Source organism: Phalaenopsis equestris, unplaced genomic scaffold, assembly GCF_001263595.1.
Source record: "Phalaenopsis equestris unplaced genomic scaffold, ASM126359v1 Scaffold000873, whole genome shotgun sequence".
Taxonomy (NCBI): Eukaryota; Viridiplantae; Streptophyta; class Magnoliopsida; order Asparagales; family Orchidaceae; genus Phalaenopsis; species Phalaenopsis equestris.
Window position 1 is genome coordinate 259679 of NW_018165313.1, and position 27019 is coordinate 286697.

Consider the following 27019-nt stretch of genomic DNA (forward strand, 5'->3'; position numbering starts at 1 on the left):
CCCAAATTTTGAAATCTTGAATTTTATTCATAAAAATAATTTTATTTGTGTCTTTTAAGTTTCTCCATCTATTCCTACGATGATGAGTCCTGATGTTCTTTATATTACAACTCTTAATCTTAAAATCTAAAACTAATAAGTGATATTGGGTACTTAAATTTTCACTTGGAATAACCCTACAATCTTTACAATCGTGACGATATCTTCTTCTCATAAGAAAATAATCAATTTGTGTTTTATTATATCCACTCTTATAAGTAATAAGATGCTCATCTCTTTTCTTGAATAAAATGTTAGTAATAACAAAATCATACGCTAAAACAACATTTAAAATAGCTCTACCTTCTTCATTAGTTACTCCAAAACCGTAACCACCATGACTATTTCTGAAGTCTTCTGCCACTCTACCGACATGCCCATTTAAATCTCATTTAATAAAAAATTCTTTATTCAAGAGGTATCATTTGAATTAAGTCTTTTAAGTCATTCCAAAATTTATCTTTAGACCATGTATCTAAACATACTTGAGGAACATAAACACTTATAATATTAAAAATCTTAGTACACCTTGGAAGTGACGCGTTGTATAACCTGAATACAGTGAAAATTGTGCAAGGGCCGCTACACCGGCGCCCGGGTGTAATGTTAAATAAGCAAGGTGTTAAATAAGCAAGGGTTCCCATTACGGGCGAATGCGGTGGCGAATGCGGCAAGGTGGGAAGAGACCTAACTTAATAATACATAATAAATGTAACTGAACAATAACACAATTATACCAAGCGTGAGCGAGCAGAAGAGACCTAAGAGAGAGACGAACGCGAAAAAGCACAGTTGCGAGCGAGCAAGCGTTTGAGCTCGAGGGAGAGGGCGAAGCGGTAGTCGGTGGGCAGCGGGAAGCTCGAGGACTCTGGTTACGGATTGGTTTAATGCCCTAAAATTCCTTGTTTATTTTTCTTCTGTGTTCAGTCATGGCAGAATGTCTGCACAGCTTATCTGGCTATAGAGGTTCGGTCTCTCAACGGATCGAGTGCTTTCTTATATTGATTATTTTTTCCCTTTGTTGGAGTTATTAAAAAAAAAATGTTTTCCTAATTAATTGTGAATTTGCAGTCCCGTTATAAATGTATTTCGTTTGCATTTCTTATGCTTGCAATACATGGTAGCTTGTTTATCAAAAGTAAAACTTAATTTAGGTGGATACTTCTGTGGTTGAGACTAAGGTTAATGAACTTAAGATATATTCTAATTAGATTTATGCTCGCAAAGCATGATTGCCGCTTGGTTGCCGTCTCTTCATTCCCTCAGAAAAAAACTTCAGTTTTTGTATTTGATTTTGCATTGAGGATGAATTGATAGAGAACTTACTTTTATAGTTTTTGTGTTGACAATGTAGAAACCTTTAGGTGGAGGAAGAAGATGACAGGAGACTGAAAAGTAACTTTTTTATATTATCACTTTCAAGTAAGTTTTGGTTTGTACAATGAGTAATATAAATAGAACTGTATATGCTTAGGTGGAAGCGCTAGTGTTGCTGCTGCTCGCATATGGAGCAGAGGTGATTACAGACAATGCTTTTGTTTTTTGGTTTGATTCCTTTATCGTGTTTATTTCTCTGCAGAAGAGGTTTCTTGCGTTGTTTGCATGATTGTGGTGCTTGATGATGTGGATATTGATGAACAACATTAAATTTTTACTACCCAGCAATAAGAATTCGTTGGTTCTGATTAAGGGCCCGTTTAGGGCAGCTTATAAGTGCGAGGAGCGTTTTTAAAAACGTTGCGGTACCGTTTGGTTCGCGTGTTTTGTTCGCTTATCAAAAAATGCGGTTCCATTTTTACATTAAACGCAGGTCGCGGGTCGAACCCTATTGTGGACCCGCGGACAGCGTTTTATGATAAACTTTTTATCCTAAAACGCACAAGCTGCCCCAAACGCACCCTAAGTGATATGGATTTGGTGTTTTTGAAGGGGCTTGAAAAACTTTTTGCTGCCTTCTATGCATTCTCTCCGAGTTTTTCCTAGTTCTTAAATTTGATTTTCTTTTGGGGTTAAATTGACAAAGAACTTTCTTCTATGGTTTATGGAATGGTAATTTCTTTGTTTTTGTGTTTGATCTTATTCTTGCATTTTTTTTACTCAACTATTTTTTGATGGAAATTAATAATTTAAAATCTGATTTTACATGAGTTCGTATTATGTTAGCAATTTTTTTTTATTGTACACTAAAGGTCTTCATTTGAGTAGAACTAAAACTGAATACTTGGCATGTAATTTTAGTAGTAGTAGCTCTAGGCTCTAGTGACTAGTAGTAGCTCTAGTGACAGAAGTGTAATTTTGGGTGATCAAATTATTAAAAGTTGTGAACAATTTAGATATCTCAGGTTTGTTGTTTAAAGCGATGGTGAAGGATGTTAATAGTAGAATTCAGGTTGGTTGGTTGAAGTGGATGAATGCTTCATGCCTTTTGTGTGATAGAAAAGTGCCTCTTAGACTGAAAGGAAAATTTTATAAGATGGTGGTGAGACCTCCAATGCTCTATGACACTGAATGTTAGCATTTAAAAGAGAAGCATAATTCTAAGTTAAGTGTTGTCGAGATGAGAATGATTAGATGGATGAATGACTTTACACTTAGAGGCAAAATGCGAAATAAATATATCCGTGATAGGGTTGGTGTAGCTTCTGTGACTGACAAAATTAGAGAAAGTCATCTTCGACTTCGATGGTTTGGGTTTGGTCACATTAAACGTCGACTATCTGATGATATAGTTAGGAGAGTAGATGTTTTAGATTCGACTTATGTTAAGAAAGATATAGGTGGACATAGGAAGACTTGAGCTTATTGTATATAAAATGATTTTAATTTATTAGAACTAAATGAAAATATGACACTAAATATGATGCAATGGAGAAAAAAGATTCTTGTAGCCGACCCCACATAGTGGGGTTAAGGCTTTGTTGTTGTTGTTGTAGATTTTTTAGTTTTTCTTTTTTTTATATATATATTATTTTGAGCATGCCTATGCTGATAATCCTTATAAAGAACTAGTTATTTCTTTCAATGTTGCTGGTTTGATTTAGTTCCTTAGCATGGTTCATTGTTGGGTGATCCCGAAAATATAGTTGTGTAAAACTTATAAAATTGACTCCGCTTTACAACGATGCCAAAAACTTGATATATTATTTTATGAATAAGAAATTTAAGCAATTTATGTTGAGATTCTACGCAAGTATACGTATCGTTATCAAGTAATTTAAGACTTTCTATTTAAGCCCTAAATATCGATCCCACAAGGAAGATTTAAATTTGAAATGATAAATTAACTAGAAAATTCACAGAAATTAAATAAAATTACTGTCACTAATTTCGAATTGTTTGAGACACTATCAGAACTAAATTATTAACTACTAGCAAAACTAAAATGTAAAGTTTAAATTTTAACTACTAAACTATGTTTATGTGATGAAATTTTCTGATATGAAAAAACATCTTTCTCCACTAAAATGAGTTTTTGGTAAAATGAGATGAGATAAATGGTTTAAATATGTATTGTGCCAAATATGAGCAATTTTAATTCTCTATTCTGATTTAGTGTTATAGAGAACCATTGACTAATCTCAGATTTAGTCTCTAAATCTGTGGTTAGGTTGGGAGGATACTGACTCTCACTCTAGAGCTTTCAATTCACTTTCTCTGAAGGCTAATGCTCGCTTTAGTTTTTAAATACTAAGACCGAATTGGGGATTTTAGTCTGTCACCCTAAAATCTTCAATTCTACACCCAACAAAATATATTTCCCTATTTGTTTACACTTAATTCCATGAATGAAATAATTCTTCATGGAATTAAATGTGATTCTCACTCTTGTTGTAGAACTCATACTCAATTTTCCGGATTATATGTTTCACAACATATTTTAACAATTCAATTGACCAGATCGAAAAGTAAATTAAGAACAAAGTTGAAAAATCATCACAATTTTTTTTATATTTTTTTAAAATTGGCACATCCAAAATTATATCTTCATTTCACCATATCTCAGAGTAGGGAGAAAGATAAAAGAAACTACTCAGACTTCATGAGAAAGATACAACAAAACACAAATTTCATATATAAAAAAAAATTCATACAACAATAATAAACAAACAATAAAACAATAATAAACAAACAACACTTATCTGGAACTCTTTCTTAAAACAAATCCCTTGTAGCTTTTCTTAGAAGATGTAGCAAGAATAAATCTCTCACTTATCTCCCTCTCTAACACTCTTAAAGAAAAATTCACACTTAAATTCATCACAAAAACTCAAAACTCTAAAGAAATAAATGACTAATGGACTCTAAGTGGCAGTGGGGAATGTGGAATATCGTGGAAGAGAGTGAAAAGCGGTCGAAGGGGGGCGAAGAGGGTCTTTTCTGATCAATTTCCGCTCTAAATAGAGCCTAATGTCGGTTTTCCAATAGGTGCATCCAAAAACTCTTTAAAAAGCATCCAAATTCGTCGAATCTTCTAGAAACAGGTTTTGCACCGACATTGACGCCATCGGCGCCAGCGGCCAGTGAACTCTCTGTTAAATGGCGCCGTCGATGCTGAGGATAGTCCGACCTCTGTTCTGTAGATCTACGTCGTCGGTGCCCATCCTGGCGCCGTCAGCGCTGAGTATTTCTTAAAAAACGTCATTTTGACTCTAAATTTCATACTTTTTGCTTTCTTTCTGCTTCAAGTCTTAAAAAATCAACAGTCTGCAATACAACATGAAAAAAACTATCCTTTAAAGCGCAATATCACTAAAAATGAGTATAAAATATAGGTCTAAATATGCATATATTTTTGGTGTATCATTGGGTTTGCCTTTATTCTACTATTTTATGTCTTTAGTTGCGCTTTGGCTTGAGTTTTATTAGCTACTAATGTGCTTGATTAATCCTTTTAGACATTGAAGTTTAAGTTTTATGGATAGAAGGTTTGGTCGTTGTTGCTGGCTAGAAATTTCACTGGGCTAGAAATACTTATTTGACCATATATTATATTCTTTTGACTCCCGACACCTTTGCTGACATTAATCACTCACTACTTAACTTGAATACACAAAGTAAATAAGTTCAACGTACATCAATGGTAGTTCACAATCTCTTTTCTATCATCTTTACCATTTTCATCAAGGATAGAATCGATTATAGACTTTGGATTGCTTTCAATATATTACTTGAGTTGAGAGAAGCAGCCATTTTTTATCCCTTATTCTTTTTTTAAATTTATTCAGGAGAGGTTGTGTTTGAAGTTTTCAACATTTTTTTTTTGTGTTGGGATCATCTATTTTGGTAATTACTACACTAAAGTTTTGATCTAGAAGTGGATGGTTTAAGCTTTCTTTTGGAGAATCCTATGGCGATTTTTTGTCTTCCTCCCGTTGGTCTTTGAAGTGCCTCCTTGCTGTTTTGAGGCTTCTTTTGAGATTTTCTCTTTCTTTCTATGACCAAGGCTAGACTACTTGCTCTGTTTTTGCGATATGGAAGAGTCGGAGCTCATTGGAGATGAAGTGTAGCCCTAAATTGTACTTCATAAGTGTAGAGATCTTCATTACAATACTAAGGTTGAGAGCTTTTTTTTGTACTTTATACTATGTTCTATGCTTTGTTTGCTTTGGCCTTATTCTTCATGAAGTATGTGCCACTTCATAGAACTATTTTCTTCATACCCCATACAGGTAATAGTCTCGTAGGTGCACATCTTGCAGTGTTACGAGGTGAAAAATTTTTCCCGTTTTTTGAAGAGGAGTATTCTTCCAGACAAATGTTTGCTTAGTAAATTTTGGTTAGGCAAAAGTGACATTTTTTTGGGTAGCATACTGGTAGAGACTGAGGCGGGTCTTAATTTTGTTGACATATTCATTCAATCTTTTAGTATTTATTTAAAGATCATAAATTGAGGTGTTATTTCTGACCTCTAACTTGAAAATTTTCACTTGCTTCTTCAAGAGATGAGATGGGTCTCAAGCCTTCATCATCTATAATTTCTCTTTTTTTCTCATTGTTTTATTCATCATTTGTTTATTTATTAAAAATCTTTATCAACACATCCATTGTTGTTATAAGTGAGTGGCTTAGGTTGCCAAGTCATTTGATGCTACTTTCCCTTGTATTGATATGGTTGTATTCCTTATTTTAAGGGGAGAAATTCCTTAAGAATTTCTCTAGTCTTCTTGTAGCTGCTCTTTGTCAACACTATAAATTAAGGATGTTGAGAACCTTAACTTTGATACTGCTTGATCTAAAGTCAAAGTTACTTGAGCCCTTTTTCTAAAGAAGAGTCAACAATCTTCAATCCCCCAAGTTCTCATTTGCTAAGAATGTTGTGGTTTAAAACTTTTGATCAAATTAGGAATACTTCACCATGAATTTCATAATTTGTTCCACTCAGCTCTGAGCCTAGTTAAATAAAGGTTTGGGGCAAATACAAATCTTTTGCTAATGACTAAAGTAATTATAAAATGATGAGGTATTTTTATACCTAAAAAAAGAAATATAATTTGCATTTATTGGTATTTAATTTCAAAATAATGAAGCAAATGAAGAGGCTAGACTATTAAACGATTAACAATTGTCAAGACAAATTTGCGCTCTAATATTTCAATTAAAAAAAACAAGGAATTTTGATAAGATTTCAAAAAAAGATGTTGATAGTTATGGGTACTGGTAAGTGTTATACACATTCCGCATCATAGTAATGGGTTAGAATAATTTTATGCTAATGCTAAGAAGAAGATTTTAGCTTCATTAAAGTATTTTCAAAATTAACATGCATGATGTTAGCAATTATTGTATTAAATATGAAAGCTATCCATGTGTAATGGAGCTTGGTGCACATTATTTGGAGTGCCTTATAATATTTTATTGAATTCTTTATCATAAATATAGTGTATTTATGGTGCATAAAGCATAACAATCTTCTTATTTATCTTAGAATAAAAGGGTAAGTTATCCCTAGTCGTAAGTCTTTCCTCTTCTCTATTCTCTCGCGACTTTTCCCATGACGAGACATGGCAAATGTCGTATCCCAATCTCACTCCCAAACACACTCTCAATATTGATCATTTAAAATTGCTATCATTACTACTAGTTGCAACTATCTTGTTCCTTTTTAGTGAAGTGCAACAACTATCCTATTCTTGATCTTGCCCCCATCCAATGGAGTCCCACTCTTGATCCACCAATTTGTTCCCTCACTTGTAAAGTGCTGTGACTTATACCTACACTCGATGTGGCTCATTGATTGACATATGCTCCTTCTTGCTTGTCAACCGCTCACGATACCAATTTGCTTCTTTTGCAATTTTATTGTAACCATTTATTCTACTAGCTATTTATTATTTACCCATTACTTTAGTGCTTAAATCCTTCACAAATTATGAAATTTTAATAAATTTTGTTAGCTCTTGGATTCCCTGGCTCTTTTCTACATCACATCATGATGTTTACTCTTTTCTCAATAATTCAAAATCATCTTCTATTGGTATCAATGTCAAGTTCCTTGGTTACTAAGTATCTCCTATGGGCGAAAAACTTCCATTTTTTTTAGATCTCATTAAAAACTCCATCATCTGACGAGTCTTCTACAAATAACATTTTTATTGTTAAAATTTCAAAATGATAAGCACATTATCATGTTGTTCTTGTTTTGTTTAGTAGCTTTGATCATTTCAGTCCTGACTGCCATGTTCCCAAACTATGAAAAAGGTAATTTTTTTTGTGTTTACACTTTTTACTCCGATATTTATTTTGTCTTCAACTAAATGATATGTATATCCAGAAGTATTATATCACATTGCGAGAAAACTGCGGGAGTTAGTTCAATATCATCCTATCATTATTGATTATCTGCCATAGTAAAATGGATAATCTCTTTTCGTTAATTTTTTCCTTAACCCACATCCTTCCATTTAAGATGTCAAATCTTGATTGCGGTAGGCTCCAAAATCTCTAATGTTGCAAATACTCTATCTCTGGTTTTCTATATCTTAGAGCTCTCCACTCCCCATCATCTCACTTCTAAAAAATTATTCTTGACATTTGGTTCTAAGGGTGTAAAGGGAAGTCGTGGATATAGTAGTTGGAATAGTGGCGGCTTTGGTTGTGTTTGTAATCATTTTTTTCTAGACCCTCATTGCAGTTACATCAAACTCAACATGCTTTCACAAATAGTTTAACTCCGCATATTTTTTTTAGTACTTGCTTTTTGGGTTTTTTTTTTCTACTGTCTTATGAAGACTATGATTGACTACTTCAACAATCTGATATATCTATCTGATTGTCTCAGGCTGTTTCTTCATCTTGGCCTTCTTTTATTTATCTTTATCTGTATGCCATGCATTTTATGTTAAGGTCATTCTCATATAACAGATATCCCTAAATAATTTTTTTTTTTATTCATATGTCCTCTTTACCACCACCTCTTATTGTTTTTTATGGTTCCTCTTCTTTGAAAGGGTAGCATGCAACCTTCTAATTCTCCTCTCTTTTCGACTCTTTATATGTTCCATTGTTTTTTATTAAAGTATAATATATTCTTTTTTTTTTTTGACATTTTATCACTCTTATTACACCTTAATGGACCTTAAATCAAAGAAAATGATTGGTGTAGGTGTTGAATTTTGTGGGGTCTACTAATTTGTTTATCAAGGCCCCTTTTGCTCTGTCAACCCTTTTACTCCATTTCAATTGCATTGTGAATGGGTTCATCCTCCTAAATAAATTTGGTAGTTTCAGTTTTAGTCTGGTCCATTCACTTGCCAATTGATTTTGAAAGTTTATTTCTTCTCTTCATCTCTATACTAGTTGCACTGCCCTATCTGCGAGTTGGGTTCATTTTTTTATCTGAATTATAATTTTGCACATTAGTAATGTTTTAGAAATTATGTAGTTTTAATTTTGTACATTTTGTTTTACTAATATAATTATTCATCAGTGTTATTGTCCCCAGCCATCTCAATAGAATAGTACAGCTAACTTTAAAATTGTCATTTGCAAAGACATTAATTTTTCACATGAATATCTCTTACCAGTTATGGGGGGATGCTACCCTAATAGCATGTTATCTCATCAATCATATCCTTTCTCCTTCTCTCAATAATCTTTAACCCATCACAATTTTTTTGCTTACCAAATTGTCTAAGATATTTAGTTAAATATGCAATGTTCATTCCTTCTGTTCAAAATTCAAACTCCATATAGTGCTTTTAAGTGTAAAGTTCCCTAGTATTTTTGTACTAAAAAAGGATATAGATGTTATAATTCTCTTACTTGGTGCTCACCCAATGTATTCTCGTACGAGATTACTCCCTGCTTTTGTCTATTCTCATTAAGTCACATACATCATTTGTTTCTCTTCCTCCAGGAGCTTCTATACTCCCTAAAGGTTTATTATTAATGACCTTGATCCCCTTTTACTTCACCACCTCCTACCATAATGTCAAGTTTGACTCGCATCCACTTGTTGATGAGCTTTATGATGTATATTTATCAATTGCCTTAATTGTTAGTCCATTCACTCTTATATTGCCTATTGAACATTCTTCTTTATCTTTTCATACTTTCACATTATCTTTATCATTTTTTTCTATGCTTTGGACATAGCAGTAAACATTATAGATACCTATGGAACCAATTTATGAATAATGAGATGGGTGCTTAGTTGTCATACAGGGATTTGGTTTGTTCTCTCTTTTGGAATTAAATCAATCGCTCATCAATCGGTTCATCATCAAATTTTAACATGATAGTTTGGTCGATAAATGCCAAGTTTGAACGATTATTGAATGGTTCACATAAGTCTATGTGATAGATTGTTTAAATATTTTTTCCTATGTTGCTAGACTTAACTTCATCTGGACCCTCTTATTTGATTTTTTTATCTGTCCATCAATCAAAGACAATCTATGCTGTAGATGAATGCGAGTAGTACTTCACTTTATGGTGACATGATTGATGTAGTTTGTAGAGAACAACCTCTTGGCTATGTTAAGGCATAAGAACAGAACCACATATGTCTACTTGCAAAGGCTAAATAAGGGCTTGGATAAAGTTTACAGGGTTAGTCTGAAAAAGTGATGCAAAACGCTTGTCTAGCTTGTCGAATTTTGTATTTCTAATAGCATTGTAAATAATTTCATCTTTATCCGGCCTACAACTTCATGTTTTGTCATATTTGTTGTCCATGTCTCATTGGGGGTGATAAAGAAGGCATTTTTTAGTTACAGCATTGTTTTGAAAAATGTTTAGTCGCTGAAGGTTTAGGTCAAAGTACTTTCTTGATGTTGAATTTTCCTCCAACAAAAAATGGTATCTCTTTTTTACATAAATAGTCAGCTAATCTTCTTGAAAGGATTGATTTTCCTGAGTTTTAAATATGTTGATATTTCTACGGAGACTTATACCTCTTCCAAGAGAAGGACTCTTATAATTTATCTTGATGGAAAAAAAATTTCAGGAAATTGATTCATCTGACTGTTACTAAGCTTGATATTTTATTTACCGTTCGAGTTGTTAGTTAGCAGATGCAAGCACAAAAATAGAAGCACTAGGAGGCAATTCTCACATTCTCAAGCATATCAAAAAGTAAAAGTCTCCTTGAAATTTGGTTACTGTATACTAAAACTTAGAACTTGAATGTCAAATCGTTCTGAAATATATATTATGCTGGTGTTGAAGATAGCTAAACTTTGGATATTGCATTTATGTTGAAGCAAATTTGGCCATCTAGAAAAATAATAAATAAATTGTTATGGTTATATCTAGTGCTGAGATTGAATAGAAAATTGTTACTCTTTATGCATGTGAAATGATATGGATAAAGATTCTTTCTGGAGAGTTTGATTTTTGAGTTGCACAATCTATGATTTAGTACTGTGATAATCATGAATTGTTTATATTGCCAATAAGAATAGATTGTGTGTCATTTTTTTTGGATTTTGTGCTTTGAGAGGATTGCCATTTTTTATGTCTTCAATTCAGAATAAGTGGTTTATATTGTTACTAAAACTTTTTGTACTTATCTCTCTCTCTCTCTCTCTCACACACACACACACACACACACACACACACACACAACATGTTGGAGCTATAATATGTATGTTGAGGGAGAGTGTCAGTGTAGGATCATGTTAATATAAAACACTAACTATATATAGAAAGTGGTTTATTTTATTTAGATTCACGGTTGAATTCTGTACTCGATTTCTTGTTGTAATAGGGGGATTTCTAGTGAATACGACAAAAGAACTCCTCAACCTCACAATATGTAGAAGTGCATTTAGCAAGATTTGCATCAAAAAAGATATCACAAATAATTGCAGTATTATTCAATAATATTCTGAATGCATAACATTTGAAAAAATCCTGCTGAGGAATTTACAGGTGTTTTGATGATATTATCCAATGAGATAAAGTGCTCAATTCACTTCTTAATTTTAACTATTCAATCTTAACTCTTGAATTTTTTTTTACTTATCATCATCTAAACTTAACTCTAAAAGTTGGGTGATCGTATTTTTTATGCCCAAACATGTTTACATTAAATGGCTTTCAACATTCTATCCTATACTTTCGTTCCTTGGATGTAATTCCAAATTATTGATTAGTTTGCTTGGAATTGCAGGTTGATGAATCCTCTTCAGGTAATCATCATCTCATACTGGCTCGCAAAGGGCATGTCTCTTGGCAGTCACGAAAGGAGTATTAGGCGACAAAGGTATGATTTTTTGTTCTTCCCTCCTCAATTCTGACCTGGATATGCTTTTCAAAGTATCTAAAGTTGCCCATTTTGTTGTTTTTCCCCCATTTTTGCTGAATATATAAAAAGAGAGTTTTTACTCCTTTTGTTCTTTTTTCTCTTGCTTGCTAATATCAGTCCATCTGAATTTGATTTAAGCTGCCCCTCTTTCAGTTTTCCAGATGTTCTTGTTCCGTAGGAATTCCAAGTGAATTGGAGTATAGGTTAGTCTGACACCAGAACATTGTATTAGATAGTCAAATGATAACCTTTATAAATCTCAGTTGGATTGAGTATAATGTTTGGTATCATTTATATAATTTAATAATAATGTTATGTAAAGCAATAAACCATGTGTATTACGTATAGTTCAATTACTTGAACAAATTTAAAATATAATAAAGTTATGAAGAAAGAATTGTTGTAAAGAGAGGTTGATGCACTTATAATTGAAAGGAATTGATTGAAATTAGTTAAAAATTTTATATTTAAGTATGTAAAAGTTGCATAGGTTTCACAATAAAAGAGGTGATAACTACAAATTAAGCAATAAACAAGTAATTTGACATTAAGGTTTATTTCTATATTTTTAAATTGTAATAATAATTTTGCTTCTTCAAAAGTAAATGCATCAAATGGTTCTTTTTTAAGTTGATTGTTATTGCAAATTCAATAATGATAAATCATCTCTATTGATTATATATCAATGATGTTGAAATGAATATTATAGGTCTCTCAACACGTTTAATTCATTTAAATTTCTTTTTTTTATTATAAAAATATGTTGAATGATATGGAGAATGTGAATGAAATGAATTATAGAAAAAGCTTGCATGTGTATGTTAACTAATAGAGTTCACCTCATTATGATGCTAGTTAGAAATTCTAAGATACTCACATATAAAATATAAAAAAATATTCATTTTAAAGTACTCAAATTGTTTAGTTTAGTGAGCGCTCTTATATAGATACATAGATATAGATAGATACTATAGATACATAGATATATCGATAGATACTATACATACATAGATATATAGATAGATAATATACATACATATCTCTGCATGCGCGCGTGCATGCTTAATTTAACAATCATATTTCATGTTTTTCAAACTCATTTACATTAGTGTAATTTAGAGGTATTTACAAATTGTTGGTAACTCACAAATTATTTTTTTATTTAATGTTTTTCCAGGATAAAGTACCGAGAAAGAAATGAGTGGAGGAAGAGAATTAGTATATCGTAGTTGTGGCCATACAAGAGAACGGTATTTGTACTAGAATTGATTTACTTTTGGTTGAGCTTGAATTTTATATTTTTAAGTGGTTTTTTAGATTTATTGTAAGTTGCCAGCTGATAAGTTTGAATTATTGTTTTTTTTATTTAATTTTAGTAAATGAATTTGAAATTTTTTATTTTACCAAACGTTTCCATCTTGTTATTTACAAGCTTTTCGGCTGGGCTGTGACAATTTAGATGCTTTAGTTATACTATAATTGTATGTGGTCAATTGTCTTTAAATATTAATTGTTTAATGGAACAATAGTTTTGTTTATTTATTTTCCTGAAACTAAGGGTCTGTTTGGGGCAGCTGTAGCTTAATTGAATAATCTGTTGATAAGCTGATTAAAAATAATCTACTTATAAGCTATATGCAGTGGCTATTGCAAATTTTTATTTTTTTGGTAAAGCCATACCGCTGCCAGAAAGCTGCCACCGCCTATCTAGGTGCGGTCTAAAAACACTGCTTTCAGCGTTTTCAAAATGCATAAACTGCCAAAACGCAACTGCCAAAACGCAGTTTAAACAGACCAAGTGCGTTTTCAAAACGCCACCGCACCAAATAAACTGCCCCAAACGGACCCTAAATGATTATGATGAATCATTATATTTAAGTGTTTTGTACTCTTGACAATTTTAGATCTACTTGTGCGTTTCATTCTCAAAGCCAATGAGTTGAAACTTGCTGGACATTCTAACATGGCTTCAGATCTCCTTTAAAAATCTAATGTTTGCAACTCAAATTTTCCGCTTCTTTCATATGCCAGAAATATTTGTTTCTATGTCAATTGCCTTGCTTATTTTGTAGTTTTGTGCTATATCAGGATTATGGGTTGCTCTATCGCCATGCCCAGATAACCTCTTGCTTTATGGATTGGCTGAACAAAATCTTTAAGGGTTCGAGCTATAAAATTTTGGGAGGACAATACAGTGAAAATTGTGGGAATGATTCGAATTGGAAAGAACCCTCAAATTTGTTGGTAATTTTACCTAATTTGTTTCTTTTGTCCTTTCACAATATTTTTGTTGGAGTGACCCTCTTTACATCCAACATAAGTTTCTGAATATTTAAGCACTTCTTAAAAAATGTAGACTACATCAACAAATATTGTTGCGCAAGCGTCACTTGACCTTTCGTGGTTGCAATGTCTAGAAAGAAGCTTCATTTTGTACTATTTATATTGCTTTTACATTTTCTTCTTCCCCTTCCAACATGCTAAGGCTTGTGCAGGGCATTGATAAATATGAAATAAATGGTAATTATGTAAGCTCGTATTCTTAGTCCAATAAGTGCTAACGTTTATATAAATTATTTTCTTGTTGAATGTATTATTAACGGACAAGCTTAGCATGTATGAAGGCAATGCAATCTCAGTATATTTGACCTCTTGGTATCTGAAAGGGCGTAAGAATTTTGATCTCTCCGTTTGAAATTAAATTAGAATCTTCTTAAGTAATTTGTGATATTGAAATTGGAAAAGTAAGGCCCTTTTTGGGAATTTTTTCTAAAAAAAGATTAAAAATATAACAAAATATGTTTTATTAAAATTTTTAATTTTTTTAAAATATTTTTTTTTTCTTAAAACTGTGAAGATAAGTTTTAGATGTGTGGATAAAAAGTTTCCTTTTTTTCAACCATTCCAACTCTCTCTCAAGGAACTTGCAAACTGTGAAATCTACATGACTCTTAGAGGTTGACACTGATGGTGCTGTGGTGGAAGAATTGGCCTGGGATAGCACCAAGTGATCCTTCATCGTGGTCAGAGTCATTGCTGACGTGGAAAGATGCAATGATAACTCAAAATAAAAGTGTAGCTCCTCGTCAGAAGCTGATCAAAGTGCTCTGATGCCGTCCCTGGTGACACTCAATTGCCCCAACAAACCAATTTGCTAGAGTCGAAGATTATTGAAGTGTGTGAAGTTCTAATGCTAATTACTGCGAAATTTGTTTTGGCTAGGTTCTAATGACATTACTCGTCACTGTTGAAGTCTCCATCAAAAGAGATGACAGTAAGGTGGAGGCTGGAAGGCCATTAGGAGATGGCGAAGCTCTTTCCTTGTTCCAGAAAAATACCTTTTTTATTTTTGAAAATAACAAATACATAAGCATGTCAAATAAGTTTTTTTTTTAAATTTTGAAGGTTAAAAATAAAATTAAAAGTAAAAATAAAAATAATTCTTAATGACCCTTCAGTTTTTTGGGTAGTACAATAAAGTTAGTTTGACAAATCAACAAACCTCTTGCTAGTTATGCGTTACATATCGTGGCACCATTGTCTTCACCAAGCAGTACTCTTCTTGATTGCTAGCACTTTCTGGCAATTCTAAGAAGACAGTAGTAATTAAGTGCTCGTGTGCTTTTCTCATTGTTGCTTGGCTAATCTTTGTGTTAGGGCGCACATACAGTTCCAATATCTTCCATGTCTATGCTAGACATAGACACAAACACCTCTCATACATCCCTTGACATTTGTTTGACATGCCTAAAATTGTGTCAGAAGCATTTCATTACAAAATTAGGTTGTCATAGGTTAAAGATGGCCCGATATAGCTAGACACAAATCAACAGGCCACAAGGACAAGCTTGTTAGGTACTGCTCGTCCATGAGATATCAATACATTCATGTTTATAAAATTTACTATTTTGTCCTCAGTCCTTGTCTTATGCACCCTAGCATTGTGTATTTCTTCGCAGTCTTTGTAATGTGTCTCTTCTTTCTCTTGATAGGCACTAAACAAAGCATCCTTAGCCTCCAAAATCTCTTTTCTTCTTTCATTGCCTATACCCCTTCAAAGGCCCTTTGATGAAACTTCTTTAGTTTTTGATGATTTGACCTCTCTCTTCATTGTGTAGTATACTTGAGTAGGGGGTGTGTGGAAACTAAGCTTCAAAACTTGAGATTTTATGATATTTATCCTGATTCATACAATAGTCTCAATTGCTCTATTTAAGCTTCTATGTCCTCATCAATCTTAATGAATTTTACTTCATAATTTTATATAAGATGTTTGATAATAATTTAATTATTAGACATTTGGCCATCATAGCTTTTTGTCAAAGGCATACAGTAACAAGAAGCAAAATGGTTTATTAGTTTTGGATTAAGACACACTTACTAGTTATTCGTGGCAAAGTTTAAAAGAGCGAAATCGGGAGCCAAAGAGTTTTACCTTAGTAAGGCGAGTTGTAAGCCCAAGAAAGACAAAAAACACATATTTTTAAAAACAATTCATAAATATTACATAAATCGTTGATATGTTGATTTAATTTATTATTATAAAGACATAAATCATAAATCTTAATGTTAAGTATTGATATAAAATAGAAGTTTGAAATGTAATTCTAAATTAGCATTCACTTAAAATTTAAATACTCCTTGGGGTTCAAAATTCATAGTGGCCTCATCCTTACTTTCTTCATTTTCAAAAGAATCATCATATTTATTATTATCTAATTCTATCTCGTTTTCATTACAATTTTTTTGTCGCTATTAGTTAATCCAAAATTCAACATAATTTAAAATAAAAGAATAAATTAATAACATAATTAAGTATTCACACTTAAATTATTCTTTGTTCTTTTAAGACATTGGCTGAAATTTAGATTATATAATACAATATAATATAATATACATTTTTGGCATAACCTGATCGTGGCGTTATCTCAAACATCTTGTGGCATAAAGCCTCGAGGCATACACTTTAGAGAAAACAAGGGTAAGCCTCACTAGTAACATTAAGAATTAAACATCGAGGTTTTTTTTTGTGCGCCTCAATTCGAGGCATGCCTCGAGGCAACCCTTGAGCGTTTTTTAAGCAATGATCCATGGCAATGAGAGTTCTATTCTTCTCTCCTGATATCTCTTTTTATGTTTTAGGTAATCATTTGGTAATTACTTGTGGATTTAGTGTTTATGAGATTTATTTTTTTTATCATGGAAGTCTACCATGGTTTGTTAGATTAAAAAAATATGTCAATATAAATTTGGAGTGCTAAGTTTGCTCTTTGAATATCTTATATTACTACATAAACACTAGAAAATTTGCCAGCACTGTCGCTTCAAGCCTCCCGCACTTTCCAGGCTGCTGCAACTCGTAGTTCTTTCCAGGTTGCGCAACTCCTTCCTGTTCACTCCAACACTGTCTCCTCCTGCCTCTAGCACCCTTCATGTTCCCGTGACTCCCTATTGCTCACTCCAGCATTTCCGCCTTCTGCCTCCAACACCCTCCACGTTGCCGTAACTCCCTCCTGCTTGCTCTAGCACTGCCGCCTCCTGCCTCCACCCCCTTTCCCCCTGCAGCAGTTACTCTTGGCTCCCTCCAACACTCCCTCACCTACGTTCAGTCCCTTCTAGACCTGTCGTTCTCAGCCTAGAGGGTTGTTTATTTGTCTTGTGCTGTCTTATTCTTATTTTGCCACTTCTATTTTGATTTGGGTTAACTCCGGTATCAAATTCTCTTAGGTTTTTTTAAATACTACATAAATGTCGAAATAAAATACTCAATTAACACTCTAATTTTTATTGTTGTTAGAGTCAAGGCTTTTTATCTTCTATGTATTTTTATCACAACAACCTTCATCACTGCATTATTATAGTTTTGTATCTTTCATTGCTGCACTTTTGTTTTTCTCTTTTTTCTTATAACTTCAATAGCATTCATAGTCAAATCGCTTCTATTATTTTTCATTATTACAATTTTGATCACTGCATGGTTATAGATTGGCCTCATTATTTTAGCTTTCATTGCAACATTGCCATATGTTTTTCTTTTCTATTTTTTCTTCTGAACATAATCACAATTGCCCTCTTTCTGGATGACAGTAAAAACACCCACTTACCCTTGATCTTATAGATTCTATTGGAATTGAGGGATGCAATTTAGATTGAATGGGAGAGCTGAAAATTTCATTCAACATACATGTTGAAAGAAAATAACTATCTAAAAGTACTCTCTATCACTTTGTAGGTTTTTAAAGAGAAATAAAATTGTGCTATTTATAAGATAGAGAGATAATAAGGTTTGGTAATTGAACTTGAAAAGACGCCTACAACAAGTAATGTTTTAAAAATGCTTTTTTTATATCTTCTAGAGTATTGCTTCATGATCTACATATTATATTACTAATTCTCACAAATTTATTTCATATGCCCATAACTTAGCATTTAGAAAATAACCATCGTTAATGCATTTTAAGCGAGCGTGGCTAGTCATGGAAATACTTTTATAAATAATTATCTCACACTCCAAAATATCCTCCATGCAGCAAAATTTTTTATCAACATGTTATCCTTTAAAAAAAAAACTAAAGATTCCAAGTACAATGCTGCTAAAGAAGGATGATTAAGGCACAAGAAGGATGATTAAGCTTGCTAAAGAAAAATATGATCTTTATCACATTAAAAAATTTCAATGATAAAAACATATCCAAATGATTTTTTAATCTTATCTCCTGTTATAAAGCTTTAAATCTCTTAAAAAATAGCTTCAACACTTACGTTTTGATAAGCATAATATTTTTTAAATAAGAAACACATGATTTCTTTTTGTTTTTTCTTTCATTCTTTGTGACATAAGGGGACCATCCTCAACACTAAGCATCACTAGGGCTAATTGCTTTATTTTTTATTAATGATTGCACCCACGTGCCATTAATCTTATTACTAAAAACCAAAAGTGATATAAGTATCATCTTTCACTTATTTTTAAACATGATTAAGAGTTAATTTCGTCTTGAAATTAAAAGTCATAATTGATAATGCTAAATACATCGACCATTCTCTTCTCCTTTTTTCAAGGAAAGTGAATAATATATTATTTTCTTTTGTACTTATACACTGCAACAAAATAAAGTGATTGTGCGAAAAAATAATTATCTATTGGCTACAAAAAAGGGCTTTTCTGTTTCGTAAATTTTTTTCAAACTAACATTGTGGGGAGAGAATTTAACAATCGATTACATCATAAGCTGATTACTTAGGTCGTTGGGTTCAAGAGTCCTACATAAATTATAACTAAATTTTTTCCTTTTTCAAAACCTCAAATAATCTTATTCCCAGAATATTTGTAAGTTTTGCCTCTCTTCATACATTTTCAAGATATAAGAAATCTTAATCCTTTTACAGAAAAATGGTATAAATGCTACCATTCTTTCACGAGAAAGATGTTTTCATTGGCTACTCTTTGATGAAAAGAACACTACATTGTTACTACTTACCCTAAGAAAGAAATGTAATTTTTACATAAATTTTTTCTTCATATACTGCCTTTACTCACCCCTCATTCTAACAAATAATCTGTTTCAAAACTAGCCACTGCTACTTATATCGAGCCTATATTACAACTGCTTTCTGCTTAATTATTACAAGTCTTTTCAAGAAGGCAACGTAATCTACACAAAGTCAATTAATCAAACCAATTTTGTCACTAAATCTTTTAAGGGAATTATTGAGTCTACAAATAAAGGTACAACTTCCACTAATCTCTTAACAGTTTCATCATATATATATATATATAAATAAATTTATATATATATATATATATATATATAAATCACCAATACTTTCTTATTAGTCTGTATATGATTTGTATCTATAAAAACATCTTTGAGGCAATAACTAACGTGGATTGAAATAATGCTATATAGAAAGAAATGAAAGCCCATAAAAAAATAGAACGTGAGATTGGTGAATTTATCAAAAGGAAATTAACCAATTAGATATAGATGAGTATTTAATATAAAAATTAAATCTACTAGTGCACTATAAATGTATAAAGCCAACCTGGTGAACAGAAAATGAACATTATTAGAATTCGCTTATTTTTAGTAGCTAACATGGATTGAATATATGGTGATTTAGAGAAGTATATATGGAGATGACACCCGAGTTAACCTAAACCACGTCGCAAGACACGAATCTTATTAATAACTTGAAAAAGAAGGTTAGAATGATGACCCAAAAGAAAGAAAGTCACCGTACAAGTCAAACATAAAGTAAAATATTCAACAAAAACTCAACACATAAAGACATAACAAGCTCGATGAGGAGGAAGTTCGGAGAGGTGGCATTAGGTTGGCGACTGCGGTGAAGGCCGGTGAGGGAGTAGGACAGTAAAGAGGCATCTAATTGCAATCAGACGAGGTCGGAGGCGTCGTCGAAGGCTGAGATCCGGAGAGGCAGTAGCTTGTGGCTTGCATGAGGTATGGAAAATGTGGCCTGCGAGGGCGGGGTGGCGGGACGATTCCTGTGGGGGCAGGGATGATGTGGCCTACGGGGCCAGGGTGATGACACAATGCTTGTGGGGGCAGGGGACAGGGAGGAAGGAGGGCGACAAAAGTCGAAGAGTGGAGGCAAAGGGGCAGTGGGCTGCAAAAAGGCTATCTGCAGCAGTGGAAGGCGTTGGGATTGCCAAATGAAAGATGGCTGTTGCTGTGATGAACGTGGCAGCGGCCTGAAAGTTGCCGGCTTGCTAGAAGGAGGCGACAACTGTCTGGAAGGCGAACCAGAGAGTTCTGGCCTGCTAGAAGACGGGGACAGCAACTGGAATCATAGGTCAGCAGAGCGGGGACTTGTTGGCTGCAGGAAGAAGCTGGCCCGGTGTGTTGTAGGAGGACAAGGAACGATTTTGCGGTAGGCGGATGACAAGGGAGTTGTTGGCGGGGGCTGGGAGGAAGGAGGGGCGAAGGCGGCTTGTTGGAATGCTGGACGAAGTCGGAATGATTGGGATAAACCCACCACCTTGAACCGGGGTATAGTTGGAGCACCTTCTTCGTCGTTGGAGATAACTTTCAAGAGGGAAAAAACACTCAGGTAGAATTGAATTCATAATTGAAAAGCAAGACCCTTACCCTAGACATAAGAACTTCTATTTATAAAAGACTTGACTCAGTTTTAGGAAACATTAAAATAGGAAAGGAATAATATGAGATTTCAGAATTTAGGCAAGACTTTTAAAATAGGGAAGGAAATAAAATCAGATTTTAGATTTAATGCTAGGGTTTGAAAATTAGAAGGAGAATAAAATCAGATTTTGATTTTTAGAAAAGGTTATAGAATTAGGAAAGGTTTAGGGAGGCAAGAAAGGAAAGAAAAAAAAAAGGTAAGACAAGGATGGGAAGGAAAAGGAAGGGAAAAGAAGTAGGAGGGGCGGTGGGACCCCCCTTCAAGGAGACTGTCCGGTCCAACTTGGTTGGATCTGGCCCGATCGGCCCCCCCACGTGCCCCGCATTAGTTTCCCGGAGTTGGGGGAGCTTCGAACTCAACTGTCAAAGCTTCTGGATGAAATTACGGAGTAAGATCTGCGACAGTGAATGTGGTCGAAATGTTGTAGTCCCCTGGTAAGTCAATCTTGTATGCTTTGTCGTTGAATTTTTTGCAGAATTTTGGAAGGTCTGTCTGCTCTGGGTTTCAGTTTTTCGAAAGCTCATACGTGGAATTGTTCCTTTTTCAATCAGATCCATACGAGGTCACCGTTTTTGAATGTCACCTTTTTCCTTCATTTGTTTGCTTTTGCTTGACATTTTCTGTTTTGTGTGGCAATCTCTTTGCCAACCTCTTATTGTATTTGCTGGATTTTGTGAACCAGTTCTGTAGCATCTTGGCTAAGTTTTGACGTTGGTAAAAGTGGAACTAGATCAAGCTGTGTGAGGGATTGCGGCCGTAGACAATCTCAAATGGATTGCACCCCATCGTTTGACTCTGGGATCTGTTGTAGGCGAATTTTGCTTGGGCGAGATTGAGATCCCATTGTTTGATTTTCTTTCGCACAAAACATCTTAGTAAGTTTTCCAGGCTTATGTTCACTACTTCAATTTGATGGTCTTTCTGAGTATGAGTTGCTGAGCTAAATTAGAGCTTGGTGCCTAACTTTCCCCCTAAAGTTCGCCAAAAGTTACTCAAAAATTTGACATCTCTGTCAGAGGTAATGGTTTTGGGGATCACGTATAATCTTAAAATCTCTTTGAAGTATAAGTCAATATGAGAAGCGTCTAAGGTGTGGTGATATGGGACGAAATATGTCATTTTTGAAAATCAGTCCGCTACAACCATTATAGAATCTTTGTTCCTTTTTGTTTTGGGAAGACCCAACACAAAGTTCATGCTGACATCCACCCAGAGTACTTCTGGCATAGACAACGACGTATGCAATTATGTATTCTGCCCTTCTGTTTTTGCCAAATGGCAAAGCTTGCATTTTAGGACGCGTCACTCTACATCCCTTGTTAGTCGAGGCCAGAAAAATTGCTCTTTGACGAGAGTGAGGGTCTTGTCTTTGCCGAGATGGCCTGCAAGACCTCCATTATGGTTCTCTTGTACAATTGTTTCTCTTATGGAGCATCTTGGAATGCATTGTTTATTGCGGTAGAATAGGTAGCCTTCTACACGGTAGTACCACCCTATCGGATTTTGCTAACATTGTTCCTAAATATCTTTGAAGTCTTCGTCTGCTGTGTGCAAGTCTTTGATGATCTCTAACCCTAAGATGTTTGTTTGCATTGAGGTGATTAATAAGTGACGTCTGTTTAGTGCATCCGCGTCGCGGTTCGGGCTCACAAATTTGTGCTTAAGTACGAAATTGAATGATGTTAAAAATTCTACCTAGGTTGCATGTCGACCTTTAAGCTTACTCTGGCTGTTCAAAAATTTCAAGGCTTCATGATTAGTAAACAAGGTGGACCCACTTGTCAGCAGGTAGTGACTCCAGTGCTCGAGGGCTCTTACAATTGCATAGAATTCTTTGTCTTAAGTTGAGTACTTCCTTATGAATTCGTTGAATTTCTCGCTAACAAAAGCATTGGGGGTACCCTGGCTCAGTATGACCCCGATTCCAATGCCTAATGCATCACATTCTACTTCGAACAGTTGTGTGAAATCTAGTATGGCTAGAATTGGTGCTTGAGTTCCTTTTTCTTTGAGCGTGTCGAAGCTAATTTGAGCGGTGCTTGGCCAAGTGAACTCTTTGCTTTAAATTTTCGGTGAGAGGAGCGGTAACATTGCTGAAATTTTTAATGAAGTTGTGGTAGAATGATGTTAGCCCCAAAAACTGTCTCAATTTGGTGAACGATCACGGTTTGGTCCAGCTTATAATGGCTTCGATTTTTGTCGGGTTCATTTGAATGCATGAGCTGGATACTATGTAACCCAAAAAACATACTTGATTTGTCATGAAAGTGCATTTCTTTGAATGAGTGTATAGTTTCTCGTTCCGGAGTACTTCGAAAATTGCTATCAAGTGTTGTACATGATCCTCTTTAGAATGGTTGTAAAACAATATGTAAACTATGAAGAACTTCGCGATGAGGTTGCGAAATATCTGATTCATTAATCTTATGAAGGTGTTGGGTGCATTTGACATACTCGTATAGTCCATCTCGAGTCTTAAAGGCGGTCTTACATTCGTCGCTTGGTCTCATTCGTATATGGTGGTATCCACCGCGTAAGTCAATCTTTGAGAACATACTGGCTCCGTATAATTGGTCCAAGAGGCCGTCTAGTCGAAGAATTGAGGATCTGTACTTGATAGTTATTTTGTTGATGGCTTTGCTATCAATACACATCTTGCATGATCCATCTTTTTTTTGGCACCATTAGGGCGGGCACAATACACGGACTTGTACTTTCTCGAACTAACTCTCTGGTGATGAGGTCTTGTCGTTGTATTTCCTCGTATTCCGTTGGTCTGAGCCTGTACGCATGTCGATTTGGTAGAACTTTACCGATATAAGGTCTATAGTATGCTTGATGTCCCTCAGTGGAGGTAGTCCCTCTTGTAGACTGTGTGTCATGACGTCCTAGAAGTCTCGCAGTAGAGGTTGTAGGCGTGCTGTTATTACGTTTCCTTTCTCGAACCCCTCGAGTAGTACTAGAGCTAGTGCCATCGGTGCTTCTCAAAATGACTGCATGAATGTGGCTCTTGAAACGATTGTTTCTATGGTGTCATTGGCTCCTCTGACGTCTTGGTAGTAATACGATGTGTTTGCCATCTTTCTTGAAGGAGTATGTGTTTTTAAACCCGTAATGTTGAGCTTTGTGGTAGTATTGCCAAGGTCGTCCTAATAAAATTTGGCATATGTCCATGGGAACGATGTCATACCATACTCGTTCCTTTGATTGGTTGTCTATCGAGAACTCAACAAGGCATTGTTGATCCACGCGAATTTCATTCTTTTTTTTCAGCCAAATGAGGGAATATGGTTGGAGGTATTTTTGCATGGGTAATTCTAACTTTGTCACCATTAGTGTTGATACGACATTTTCACATATGCTGCTATCGATTATCAAGCTGAAAACTTTCTCTTTAAATGTACACTTTGTACGAAAGATGCTGCGTCATACCATGACTGGTCTCGTGCTGGTTCTGATTATAAGATTTGTTGTATGACTAGTAATTTGCCTTCTTTCTCTAGGAGCTGAAGTGATTCTTCTGTAGTTTCTTCCGTCTCTTCATCCTCGTTTTCCTCCATGACACCTTGATCTGTGAAAAAGTCTATTTGGTTTGTGGGGCAGCTAAAGGCGATGTGGCCAAAATCATGACATCTAAAACACTTTATGATTGGCATTGACCTTGATATGAGCTACCTTTCTTGGGTTTCTTGCTGGTTGGATCAGTTTTTGCATTCTCGGATATTGGTTTCCCCTTTCCTAGTGAGCCTTTGTCAGTAGTTGTTGTTGTTGGGTTGGTTTATACAGGGATCGCTATCTGAAGGAAGATTGTGGTCTGGTTTGCTTCTATTGCCTTTTAACTTTCACGGTTAAGGTTTAGACGCCACTTAGCAATCAATATGATTTTAGTTGAACTATATTGCTAATGGCGGGCTTCAGGCCTCCAAGGTAGCGTGCGATGATATGCTCCTCTTGTTCGACAAAGTCACACTTATTTTTTATTGATTGAATTTGGCTGTGAATTCCTCTACAGACATCTCTCTCTTCTGTAGGTTGTGGAGCTTCAGGAACATATCTTGATGGTAGTGTGATGACGAGTATTTCCGTAGCAGCGCTTTCTTCATTTTGTCCCATTTTGTGATTTTGTCACTATCGTCCCTCATTCACTGATGTTGTAGGTTGTTCCACCATAACGAGGCTTGTTTTTTCCGTTTAATACCTGCTAGTTTAACACACTTACCTTCAGGTAACTCCTTGTATTTGAAAGTTCATTCGAGTGCTTGCAGCCAATCAAGGAATTCATCTGGATCCATACCACCATCAAATTCGGGGAGATCTATTTTAATGTCGAAGTCGCGTTGGTTTCGGGGTTCTTCTCGTGGTCTCCTCGGGTATGGACACCAAAACGACGTGGACGGTATTCTTCATCGCTTACATCTTTCAAGTGGAATGGATTTGATCATCATCCCTGTCTTTATGTCGACTTTCTAGATCACGATCTAGCGTGACCTCGCCTTGGGTCTCGTCATCGTTCTTGCTAATTGTTATTGTAGACGGCGGATTTCACGCTATAGTGCATCCCGGTTGGTATCCAGTATGTTTCTTCTGGGGGCATAGTTGATGGTTCAGGGAGGACGAGTTAAGGAGAGTGGAGGCAAAGAAGTGGTCAAAGGAAGAGATGACGGAGAGACAACAAGCGAGGGGTGAGACAGAAAACAATAAGAGAAGGGAAAAGAAAGAATGGGGAGTTTTTTTTTTTTTTTTTTGGTTTGGGAGGCAGAGTGCTAGATAATCCTAGGATAGACTAGGATTGGGCTAGCTCTGATACCAATGAATGTCGGAGTTAACCTTAACCACAACACAAGAATCTTATTAGTAGTTTGAAAAATACGGTTTCAATGGTGACCCAAAAGAAAGAAAGACATTGCACAAATCAAACATAAAGTAAAACTTTACAAGAAAAACAACACATAAGCACACAACAAGCTCGACAAGGAGGAAGTCTGGAGAGGTGGTGCTGGGTTGGCGGCTGCAGTGAAGGCCGGTGAGGGAGTAGGACAACAAAGAGGCGTTGAACAACAGTTAGACGAGGTCGAAAGCGTCGTCAAAGGTTGGAATTCGGAGAGGCAGCAGTTGGTGGCCTACAGGAGGCATGAAGATGTGGCCTGCGGGGGCAAGGTGGACGCACAATGCCTGCGGGAGCAGGGAAGATGTGGCTTGCGGGGGCAGGGGACAGGGAGGAAGGAGGGCGGCGGAAGCCGAGAAGCAAAGGGGCAGTTGGCTGCAGAAAGGCTAGCTGTAGTGGTGGGAGGCGTTGAGATTGTCGGATGGAAGGTGGCTATCTGCTGTGATGAAGGTGACAATGGACTGGAAGTTGTTGGCTTGCCGGAAGGAAAGGCGACAATTGTCTGGAAGGCAAACCAAAGAGCTACGACCTGCTGGAAGACAGGGACATCAACAGGAATCACGGGCCAGCAGAAGCGGGAACTTGCTGGCTGCAAGAAGAAGCTGGTGCAGTGTGCTGTAGGAGGGTAGGGAACGATCTTGTGGTAGGCGGTCGACAGGGGAGCTGCCAGTGGGAGATGAGAGGAAGGAGGGGCGGAGGGGGCTTGTCAGAGTTTTGGACAGAGTCGAAATGATGGGGATGATGGGGTTACAGCTGGAGCACCTTCATCGTCGTCGGATACAGACCTCAAGTGAGAAAAACACTCAGATAAAATTGAATTCAAAATTGAAAAACTAAAATTTTTTACCCTTGACGCAAGAACTCCTATTTATAAATGACTTGATTCAATTTTCGAAAACATTAAAATAGGAAATGAATAATATCAGATTTCAAAATTTAGGCAAGTCTTTTAAAATAGGGAAGAAAATAAAATCCGAGTTCAGATTTAATGTAAGGGTTTTAAATTTAGAATGAGAATAAAATGAAATTTTGATTTTTAGGAAATGTTGTAGAATTAGGAAAGGTTTAGTGAGGCGCGAAAGGAAAGAAAGAAAAATGAAAGACGAGGAGGGGAGGAAAAGGAAAAGAAGAGTAGGAGGGGGCGCTTGGGCCTCCTCCATGGGGACCTGCCGGTCCAA

The 27019-nt window shown here is 35.2% G+C and overlaps 1 protein-coding gene across 7 annotated transcripts in view; it reads left to right on the forward strand.

Moving 5' to 3' along the window:
* Window positions 1-27019, forward strand: part of LOC110031968 (protein DA1-related 1-like) — a 95926-nt gene that overhangs the window by 14946 nt on the left and 53961 nt on the right. For 4 of the 7 annotated variants that reach the window (XM_020735425.1, XM_020735430.1, XM_020735431.1 and 1 more), the window contains exons 1-4: window positions 785-1005; window positions 11654-11746; window positions 12966-13038; window positions 13877-14032. In XM_020735425.1, the coding sequence (XP_020591084.1) occupies window positions 13922-14032 (111 nt within the window). In that variant the 5' untranslated portion in view covers window positions 785-1005; window positions 11654-11746; window positions 12966-13038; window positions 13877-13921. Of the gene's footprint in view, window positions 1-784; window positions 1006-7683; window positions 7738-11653; window positions 11747-12965; window positions 13039-13876; window positions 14033-27019 lie in introns of those variants that run through there. The other 3 variants (XM_020735427.1, XM_020735426.1, XM_020735429.1) reach the window with 2 other exon arrangements.